The following is an 11,701-nucleotide window of genomic DNA, read 5'->3' on the forward strand; positions in this document are numbered from 1 at the left end:
TAATATAAACTAAAAGAATATCTAGAAATTATTCTCAAAGAATAATTTGAGAAAAGAAGAGGGTGCTTCTAATTACAGGTCTTCCTCTTTTCCCTTGTAATGATTGTTGCAGATTAACAAAGGGTAGAAGAAATGGGGAGTGGGGTGAAATAGAAGGGATTATAAGTGGAAGTTGTTTTCTGGATCTTCATAAAATCCAGTGAAAGAGTTTGGACTGCTGAAATGGTATAGAAGCAGCCACAAATTTGTTAAATCCTTTCTCCCTCCCCGTTTTTCTCTCTCTCATATACAAACACATAAACAGATAACATCTGCTGCTAAGTCATTGTCTTCTCTAATTGAAAAAGCCCCCACTAGTCAATGAATTTCTATAAATACACAGTTGTATTCATTTGTCTAACAGAGACATTTATCTACAATTGAGTTGCGTCTGTACATCTTAGTTGGTACAATAGCTTAGTGATGGAATAAGGCTGTAGTTCTACATTTATACAGATTTGGAGTTCTTGCAGAATCTGTTTCCAGAAAACCACTTCAAATCATCTCACCTACTCCCTAACTCTTCTGTCAGCAGGGCACTTTTCAACTTTAACAGCTGAAGGCCATCTCTATTGTGGAAATGGCACAGTTAATTCAGCTTTCATATCATTGCCCCATTTTCAAAAGTTTAGGTTTCTGTTTGTAGCTATAGGACAAAGTCAGAGTTTCCAAAGGTTTTCTCCAGGTGGTTGGTAGGTTGGCTTATGCCTCGTAATAACTTGAGGCTAGGAAGCTGCCTTGGGTGCCTTTCCTCTTTCATTTTCATCTGTCCAGTATGAGGCTTTCTCCAAATACCCTCTCTCCTCCTTCCCATTTTCCCTTCAGCCAATGCCTGTTCAGCATGTGATATGTTCTTTTTAAATAAATCCCTTTATCCCCATTTCTCCAGCCCATTGAATGAAAACATTGGACTGTTTATGAGACATATTTTAAAATTGGATGACATTATTGTTGAAGATGCTAATGAGACTTGTTCCTCCCCTCCCTCTTCATTCCTTTCTCCTTCTCCACTTATGTAGGATGACAGCACTAGCCATAGCGACCACCAAGACCCTATCTCACTAGCCGTGGAGATGGCAGCGGTAAATCACACCATTCTGGCGTTGGCCCGGCAAGGAACCAGCGAGATCAAAACAGAGGCCCTGGATGATGACTGATGACGCGATGGAGGGGGAGGGCTCCCAGATGAGAAAGTAACTTAGTTTTAGACGTAGCACCTTAGCAGCCTTTTTCCTGGTCCCTAATATGTGTCCTTCTTTACAATATAACTTTGCAGTCTCTTGTACGTCAAGTTTGCCGTTTAGGGTCTTGTCCTGTGAAGATGGCATGGTGCCCTCTGACTCTGCGTATAAACTCTCAGTATTAACTCCCAGTCAGATAATTAACCAAGCCGACTGACCTCCCTCTCCCAGTGCTCCCCCCTCAGCTAGATGAAAACCTTTGCTGCTCTGTCTTTAGCATTCCATGAACGTGCTTCCAGGTGTCGTAGGCAGCCCTCGATTCCAAGCCTTAGGCTAAATCTATAGAAAAACAACAATACAAACTCGGATTATCCTTCAGACTTCCTGGTGTTAACACTTTTTATTTCCTCTTGTTATTGTTATAAAGCCAAAAGGAGACAATGGAGATTCAGTGGTTTGAAGAAAAATGTCCACTGGGTTGAGAGTTTGGACAGAGAATGGGGTAATGATAAAGCTCAGATCTGTTGTCAACATCTTGTTACCAGGTGCCAATAAGCTGGCCTCTCTTGGCAGTGCAGCAATATCATCTTTACTGCTTTTCCATAGGATTAGTACCGTTTTCCAAAGGTCCTGGCTGGTTGGGAATGAGAAGGGGAAAGTCCACCAGCTTGTTTTGATTGACGTTTGCTGCTGATGTGGTCAACATAACCTTCCTCTTTTCTTTGCAAGTTGTGTTATGGGACCACACATTTTTTTCCTCAATTCTAAGTTTCCCCAGTTAGGCCAAAGTTTCCATCTATAGAAGAAGCTATGTCTCTCAGTGAGACTCACTGTGGCTGTGTTCCTTCCAATAAGAGGTCAATAAGGCAGATGGTGGCTAAGGAATGATGTAGGTGTGTAGGTGTGATTGGATCATTCACAATTCTTTTATCAGTTTGGTCATAAATAAGCCCTGACAAGTTCATTCGCATTTAAACCCACATAAAATACAATTATACTCTCAGACACCCCCACAAAGAATACCTATTCTTGGAGCAAGACATGATTTATATACAAAGGATGAGCATTGTGGAAGTGGATAGTTATTTTTATACACACACACACATACATTCTATGATGCAACAGAATGCTCTCCAATTCAGCCTGTAATCAGAAGTTTCAGACAACTTGGATTGAAAAGTTTGTAATTGCTTACTCGCAACACCCTATCTCCAAAGTATGGTGCACTCTAGGGAAAGATTAAGAAGTAACTCGCAATATCCCTCTTCACTAGAGTTACAGAAAATATGCATACATGTAAATTTCCATGATTTGCATAGTAGAGAGTGCAGTGATCCTTATCTATTATCTGTGATGTTGTCTCTCCAAGATAACACATCATGATGTTTTTACTTCTCTAAACTAGGCATACATTCTTTGCGTCTTTGTTTTGTTCTCCTTCAGCAGCTGGAAAGCTGTGCCTGTCTGAGCAGGTTAACTAATTCTTGGAAGCCATATTACAGCAGGAACTAGATGTTGCCATGAGCCAATGATTTAGTGGCTCTTGTGCTCCTGGGCAACAGGATTATTTTTTTACTTTCCTATTGTTAGGGCAATCTGAGATTGGATTCAGATATTGGCTATCTAGGAAATTAGAATTAGTGGTTAAATACTGATGGAATGTGAGATGAATCTACTTCTATATAGCAAAAAAAAATCAAATTTGAGGGGTTTTTTGGTTTATCTTGATCATATGTAGCACTTTGTTATTTTTTTCTTAACTATATATATATATATTTGTATTTTGAGCATTTTTTAAAAAATAAATATCATTGGAGAAATCAACAATAACATGCTGTAAGCTCATGTTACAGTCATCCAATAATAAACCTTGAACATAGTCTATGAGGAACATCTCTGATGAAATGGACCTGGCCGATTAGCAACATGTGATTCTCCTACACAAGCTGTTTTGAAATGAAGGAAGGGTGGTGATTGAAAAGCAAGACATATTTTCACCAGCTTGATCGTAGCATGTGGTTTTCCTCTTTCTTGTGCTCTTTTCACCTTCACCTTATTGCAATGTTCACAGAAATTCTTCCCCATTCATTGTGCCCTTTGAGCTATCTGTGCATTGGTGAACAACTAGTATACTTCAAAATGAAACTGACATGCTGACAGTCCCACGATATAGTCCCTGCTGGGGCCACAGTTCCCAACATTTGGAAATGTGGTTTGTTTGTGGCCTTGTTTCCATCTGTGCTTTGCCAAGGCAGATGATAGAAAATTTAGAGAAGTGGCCAAAAGCTTAAAATCTTCAGAATATTGAAATGTGACATGATGTTCTTAAATTTGACAGGCCCCTTTTCTCATTTTGGTGTGGGCAGTTGGGTGACAGTTCTGCCATTCTCTAGTACTTTATTTGAAATCATGGTTTCCCTCTTTGTATATATCTTGAATGCTCAGATGTCTTACATAAAGAGGGAGTATCTGCCAAGATCCTGTTGCTTCATGTAGTATGGCACCTACTAGTTTCAGTAACTGCATAAATAGGATTTAGCTATATAATTAGTAGCAGAAATTTTGAAAATAGATTGATATGAATACATTTTGAAAAAGCGATTGGCCATAAAGAAAAATAAAATGCCATCTTTTCGAGGGGCTGGAGCAGCCCTCTGCTGTTAAACTTCTGCTTAAGAATAGTGGATGCTTCCTTATGCTGGCCAGATTATCTAATGCAGGGGTGTCAAACTTGCAATGTCACGTGACATGTCACAGCATATCGGACTTTTTTGCCATTGCCCGGCAATGGGGTGGGCGTCGTTTCACTATGATGCATCCAGCCCGTGGGCCGGCAGTTTGACACCCCTGATCTAATGTAACCTATTCGTCAGCTCTGAAGCAAAGAAATATCTTTCCCATCAACTGATCTTTCTGAACATAATTACTAAGGGCTGAGCGGGAAGCCTTCTATATATGTCCTCTATTTCCCTCAGTGGATCTAGGGCAGGGACTAGTTACTATCTCCATCACACATTTTCTCCATCAGGATCCTTGATGATGGCTTCTCATCACAGCCATTTGACTCCAATTAAAATGTTAGAGTTTTGCTGATATTTTGCTGTTCAACCTTGCACATTTCATTGGCTATATTATATGTAATTTTTAAAAATCAACTGTTGATCACTAAAGCAGAAGCAAACTGTTGTTGTCTGTCTTGTTTGTCTATTGAGAGCAGGTAAACTCCATGAGGAGTTTTGACCTTAGACTCAGGGAAAAATGTAGGAGTTGTTTGGTAGCTGCAGAGAGAATTTCTTCTTGTGACATTTACAAGCAAACGTATCTCACCTTGGCAGGTAACAAAGAAGTGAAACAACTTTGTTTTGTGGGCTAAATGACCTGGTAAAATATAGCTATTGCAGCAGAAATTTATATTCTCATTGCTACAATAGTAATATCCTAAACTGAGAAGCATTGATGAAATGAAGTCATCATGGTTTTTGCTATTGAGCTTCCCATTACTGTTTTGGTACTGCTGCTCACTGAGGTTTTATTCTTTCTTTGGATATAGTTTTAGCAGGATACTACCAGCTAGTTCAAGTATAAACAGAAAAACAGCAAGATTCTTGAATAAGGCTTCCATTGCAAATTATATCATTCAATTTTAGTCAGTGTCTTCTATTAACTTGTAGCCTTTCCCTGCTTATCTAGTAGTACAGTTTCCTGATAGGCCATAAGTCTTCATGGCTTGGCCTGAAGCACTTTTCAATTATGATAAACAGTTATTGGATTCAGCCCTTTTATGTATTGCACATACAGATAAGTAACAGGAAGCAATGGACAAGCTTTCAGTATGCAGGCTGAACTTGTTAAAACATTAGGTCAATAAATAGCCTACAATTATCTTAATTCAAGAAGAATTGTGCCTCTTGTTAAGAGATTTTGAATCTTTAAAAAGAGGATCTCAGCAAGAAATGTATCATGAAACAGTAAACTAGAAAACACATTTAGATAAGATAAAATACAAGCTTTGTTCAAAGGACATAAACATGTGGATCCAAGTTTGTCAAGTTATAAGTTCTTACCACATTTTAATGTTCTTTCATTTTATCTGAATTCAGGGGCTAAGTTTCTTGTTACTGACAATTAAACTGTGATTGGCTTTTCTTCTTCAGTTAGGATTATCTGTTGCTTTGGATGTTCAGAACCCCCAAATTGATTTTTTCTTATCTTTCAATGATGAAGTCTCTGACAAAAGCTTTTACCTGTGCTTTGTATATATCATTCTGATCTTTCAACACAATCCATTAGGTGTCTGACTTATGTTATGAATAGTTGAAGAATTTGAGATACTAAGAAAGTAGAATATCTTACTTGCTCCATGAGCAAGTAAGGCTTGCAAATCATCTTAAGCAATTTGAGCTATAAGCATCCCTTATGTCTGAATTCTCAGCTAGCTTCCTGCTTACAATCTGAATTATATTTTCTCATGAAATGATGAATGGTGTAGCCTTGGGATATTTTCAATACTACAGAATTGCCTGGTTTTGAGAAATCACAGTAATATTGCTGCTATCGGAAGAGGAGCTCTCAGTTCTTGAGCGTCCAAGATACCCAGTTCTACCTTCTATAGTGTTAGATTTAGAGGTTGTGCTTTGAGATTGGCTTCAGACTTGAATGATGTAATGTTTGAGATATGATTTTGATAGACTAGCCTTCTACAATATGATGCTGTCCCCAAATATGAGGACTACAATCCCATGATTTCCAGTCAGAATCCTAATTGTGAACTTTGAAATTTGTGAATCAAGACACATGAAGAGAGCTCTAATTGAGCAACAACATTTTACATCACCTGTTCCCCCCACATTTCATATTGTGTATCCTGCACCTTTTTATAAATGTTGCTTTACTTTCCATTCATTCATTCTTAGTCATAGACATAGAATTGGAGAAATCGAAACTTGTTGGAAAATTATTAGTACAAGTACATGAGAGATTCCTTACTAGAAGCAAATGTTTTAAAAGGGCTTCCTAATAAAATAATGCTGCTGGTTTTTAACACTCTATACTATTTACTCTTCTTTTCAGTATCCTGGACTGGAAAGATTTTTAAGGCAATAAGTGGATTTCCTTGTGCTTGTGGTTGACATCATCCTTCGTGAAAAGACCCCCTTGATAAAATTTTAGTTGCAACTTCTATGAGTAACATCAGCTTTCTTCCAGTGGAGCAGTTTCCTCCCATGCTTGTACTAACTGAAATTGCAAACAAACTAATATTTCTGTTCCTACTATGTTGTGAGTTCATTAGCAACTGGCATTCAGTAGTATATTTCCTCTGAACATGGAATATTCATAATGATTATGAGTTTCAGCCTTTGATCACTGAGCAAAATATATTGAACTGTGCAAACAATTTAAGCCAATCACCCAGCTAGAGAAAATAGTGCAAAAGGCTGGTAGCATCTGTTGTCCAGGAAAAATATTTCTTCTAGTGATTTGTTACTTGCTCTATGTGAGACTAAGAATAGCCATTTTTCTAGATACATAGGAAGCTTGTGATCAAAACGTGATTTAGTTGATAAGTTGATTTTTTGGCAGGAAACGCTAACTTTTTGGCCTGGTACTGTTCTAATATAGGGAAGCCCAGTTGTTTTGTTGGTTATCAATTTCATAACTTCTTGCAACTTTTGTTATGGATAATCATACTCTATTGTCTTCCTAAGATCAACTTGTTCTGTATTTGAGATAATTCTGCAAAGAATTCCGATGTTCTATGTAGATCTCAAGAGGGTATTTAAGCGAATTCCTATTTTGATCAAAGAGCCAAGCCCCTCAACTTTAACACAAGTCCAGTTGTGTTAGATGTCAATTTCTATAATTTCCAGCTAGCACAACAGAGTCCCATAAGAGTTGAAATGCAGTTTATCTAGAGGCATCAAGCTGAGGAAGTCTGCCTTGCTTTGTGATGTTGTTGAAGGGGAGCAATAGCTTTATACCCTAGAAGTTCATGCCTAAATAGCAATAGCATTTAAACTTATATACCACTTCACAGTACTTTACAGCCCTCTCTAAGTGGTTTACAAAGTCAGCATATTGCCCCCAACAATCTGGGTCCTCATTTTTCTGACCTCAGAAGGATGAAAGGCTGAGTCAACCTTGAGCTGGTGAGACTCGAACTGCCAAACTGCTGGCAGCCAGGAATCAGCAGAAGTAGCTGCAATACTGCATTCTAACTACTGTACAAGACCATTTACCACCCTCCCGTGTTCAAAACAAGACTAGCTTTGGAAAGAGACTTTCAGCAGTGAGTTCTGTGGTCCATTTGCTGTGAATGAAAGAGCTGACTTCCATAGCAGATGGCAGTGAGCAGTTTCCCTGATTTTTCAGGATGCTCAGAATCTGCTTGATTATTTCCCATGTTTAGTATCCAATTCTAAAAGTGCCTAACTGAACCTGGTTTTATATGGGAGACTCTGGTCTTGTTTATATTTGTCCTTCTGATATGGGAGAATGTGGCAGCCTAGAATGTGAATTAGCTTCTGGAACAAACTGGATAGCAACCATAGTTGCTTTTTTTTCTCTCTCTCTCTCTCTCTCTCTTTCTCTCCCCCCCTTCCAATTGACTTTGCCCTTGTGGGCTGGGAATCATTGGAATTGTAATCAAACACAACTGTTGACCACTTGCCTGACTGTTTTATAATCTTGGAATGACCATGATGAGAGAGCCTAACAAAAGAATTGCTGTAAAAAAGTGCTGTAGCAGGTCCATGTCCACCTCTTTCCTATTCTTATTCTCCCCTGCAAAAAAGTGCTGCCTTGTTGGAAGGTTGCATTTTGTACTTCTCATCTACATTTCCTGTTATGTGCAGAACAGAAGTTATAAACAATTCCCAGCAATCTTCTATGAATGTGAAAAAGGTCTAAGAGTGACTCCTCCCTCCCTTTCCCTCAATTAGTACTTTCATCTCTATATTGGCTGGATTCCTGCGCTGAAAGGAACCAGGAGTGTAGGAAGAAATCTGTTATCTTTCATTCCAGAACAATGTTTTAAGATAATGGGGAGAGAAGGCATTAAACATTATACTAGGAATTGGAAGTGAATATGTCTTGCATAAGAGGATAAGGAGGGACCAGATTTATTTTCTCCTTCCATTGTGAGCTTGTATATGAGCTGAAATACATCGCAGCTTAATCAATTGCAGGTTGCTATAGCTTGTGGGCAAGCCAAGTTTGTGCATTTTCTAGCTTCCATTCCATTCCAGTCTCTTTTCCCTCCATGTTCCTACTGTGGTGGCAGTCCGACACTTTGCCTGGTGTTGTTTTGGCCTGCCATAATAACTGAGTTCAGCCTACCTCAAGAGGTAATTTGTGTCTCACTGTCTTGCAGCCACAATCCCTTTTATTTCTGTGTCCTTTTTGACATATGCATAGATACACACACAAACAACACTGGACTGTCTGTCACCCAGCCCCTTTGCTGTTGCCACCAGTTCTTATTGCAGATTGGATGCTGCTTTAAATGTGAAAAAAAAACAATTGTTTTAAAAAGCTATATAAAGAAGAAAAATAAAAATAAAAACCTGAATGAAAAGCTAAAGCTGAATTTATAAGCCTTGTTGCATATGAGCCAAAAGTGCAAAAAGCTCCATATAATAAATTAACCTGCCACTCATATAAATATAAATATATATAAATATATTAAAATCAGACTGTTCTACAAAATTGTGTATTTGTATTTTTGTGTACGTACAATTTTCTGCTAAGCAGAAGGAGGATGTAGTATAGGATGTGAGAGAATTTTTTTTAATCAAATTTCTTTTGCTACTTATTTTTCTTAACATTCATCTCTGTCTCTGTCTTCTCTATGTATGACACAGTTTTGAAAAAGCTGCAGTCTCTCTCTCTTCTTCCCCATCCTGCTTAATTCCCCCCACCTCATGATCGATTTCCAGGGTATACTCTGCCACTGGTTTTGCAGAGATACAGAAACTCTCAAAGGTTTGATAACTCACTGCTTTTAGCAGTGTCAACATGTGCTTTGTTGGGACTTGGCATAGTTGCTTCCAAAGTGGTTGAATCTTGTCAGTGAATTTCTATTTCCCTGAAGCAACCTGGCACTTGGCTAAAGTTGGTCAAGACTTTTGGCGATCTTTGGTTTGAGATCCCAACTATCTTTGTGAACGCATTCTTGCAAGAAAAAAAATCATTGTCAATCAGACAGGCTTTAGTAGACATTTGGGAATTCCTAAGTACGAGCTCAAGAATTGAGGGCAAAGGCATTTGGCCAGGTTGAGATTATTACTCAATTGAAAACTGAAAGGCAGACTAGTGTAGCCATGATTTGAACAAAAGTAGGATGGTCTTAAGTGCTCAAAGTGTCTTGTGCATATTTGTTTGCAATCCCATAACCATTCTATTAAAAAAGCAAGTAATCTAAATAGGAAGACATTTTGTAAAAAAAAAAAACCTAGTAGAATGATGAGAGAGCAAAATTAGGATTATCTCATATCTGATTAATGTTTCTCAGTTTTCATGTTTCTTCCCTCTTTGGAAAGATATTAGTGGAACTGCCACTTGTTTATCAGTTAGTTTAATCTGTCAAGGGATTTATTTCTTCTTTGATAAGTGCAAGCCAAGTTCCCACAAACCTGCATCTGTCCTCTTTGCCTCTAAAGCATATTTGAATTTCAGAATGGTTAATACCTCAGAAAATACAAGAGGCTTACTCCTTAGAAAAAATATGTGGGAGTATTGAGAACTATCCTGTTCTTAGTTGGTTATATGAGAACATGCAGGATGTTAAATTCCAAAACATTTTTCCAGCGTAACTTTTGTTGAGAATTTTTTCCTCACCTTAAAAAATAAGTTACGTATAAGCTCTTACTCAAAGACGTGAGAGCCTTTTGTATATTGAAATTTCCTTGACTGATAAAATCCAGCTTTCTCATTTAGTTTCCCATGTTTCTTCATTTGCAGGTGGAACCCCTTTCTCTCCCTTTTAAAGCTAATGCCTCATAGTGTTGACCCTTATCATTTCTTCCAGGGGTGAGAGAGACACTACATCTTTCTAAGTAGGGCTCATATTTATACCAGTGTGTACTGACTGTGGAAGAAGTCCTTGTTTCTGTATGTGAATGGGGAAAGAAACAAGTGCTCTATTGTATTGATTAAAAACTAGCTTAAAAACAAATGAGTCCTGTATCATTGTATCTCCTATTCTGGATTATTAGTGCCTTTTTGGACAGTAGACTGTTCTGTAATTAAATTGTAGTATAACTGCTTTTTTGTACAGTTTTGTTTTAATAAACTTTTTTTAATTTGTGTTTATTTTAGTATTGTACCTACTAGAAAATTAAAATGTATAACTGAAAAAAACCTGCTTCAATGTCCTTTTTTTCCCCCAAGAAGCTCTGCTTTTGGAAAATGTTTTATACAAGGTAAAACACAAAGTCACATCAAAAAGATTTTCTTCTAGCTAGAACCTGGTCGGCCACCTCTTTGGCAGATTACATGGGTCTACAGTATTCAGTTAGTTGTTTGTTTATTATAAGATTTTATATATCGATCATGTCTATAGGACCCATATCAAAAAAGACAAGACTGCCATATAATGGGGAGCCCAAACATGGGATAGACAGGATTTCAACAATTTGCAGAAGGTGAGGAGGTACTTGTAAACTTTAGTTGCTTTAAGAACATCTATAGCCAGCCTTCTCTATTCTAGTCCCATAGCCAGAAGTCACGGCTAGCCCCGAGATTCTGCTTGCAGGTTGTTAGAAGCTGTCCTGGATTCACCATACAAAAAGAAGTGTGGTACGAACATGTAGGAAAGCTACTTTATATTGTATGAGAGTTGCTCCATCTAGTTAGCAGTAAAGTATTTATGGAGAACTGCAGAACTGAACATTAGATCCCCTGTGTTGTGAGATATTACAGTGATGTTTATTATACAGTTACTCTTAGCAAATGCAAATGGTTTATAAACTTTAAAGAGATATGTTCAGTAGTTTGACAAAACGTAGGACCAAGTCAGTGGTGAGAATCAAATATGTGAACAACCGTTCTGTGTGGATGCCACTTCCAGAAGTCCATTCTGGGCCTGGGCAACAAAAAATTAGCTACCGGTTCTGCCAAAGTGGTGCGAACTGGCTGAATCCCACCACTGGACCAAGTAGAGGGGAAACCAAATGTTACCCCCTGGAAGAGATTTTTAAAAATAATTTCAGTATGGAATTGATGCTATTTTAACATAACGATGGAATTGGTCACTAAAACTTGCTATGTAGCTAGGACTGGGAAATAACTGCAGTACTATTTTTTATATAAAGAAGATGGGAGAGGAGAAGTGATATAGGGTGGAAATCCTGGAAATGTCAGGCTATTTTTACATACATACATACATACATACATACATACATATTAAAAATCATGTTTAAATGAATAATTAGGCATAACGAAAGAAACAACTCACTAAAGAATTAGTTTGAATCTCACAAAAA

General features: G+C 37.9%; 1 protein-coding gene across 7 annotated transcripts in view; it reads left to right on the forward strand.

The window, feature by feature from the left end:
- The window catches only part of HMBOX1 (homeobox containing 1), a 64,004-nt gene extending 53,427 nt beyond the window's left edge, over positions 1-10,577 (forward strand). For 6 of the 7 annotated variants that reach the window (XM_039351959.1, XM_039351963.1, XM_039351961.1 and 3 more), the window contains one exon: positions 1,059-10,577. In XM_039351959.1, the coding sequence (XP_039207893.1) occupies positions 1,059-1,196 (138 nt within the window). In that variant the 3' untranslated portion in view covers positions 1,197-10,577. The remainder of the gene's footprint in view (positions 1-1,058) is intronic. The other variant, XM_039351966.1, reaches the window with a different exon arrangement.
- Positions 10,578-11,701: the final 1,124 nt, after the last annotated feature.

The sequence above is a fragment of the Crotalus tigris genome, unplaced genomic scaffold, assembly GCF_016545835.1.
Source record: "Crotalus tigris isolate CLP2741 ecotype Arizona unplaced genomic scaffold, ASM1654583v1 scf7180000018388.308857, whole genome shotgun sequence".
NCBI lineage: Eukaryota > Metazoa > Chordata > Lepidosauria > Squamata > Viperidae > Crotalus > Crotalus tigris.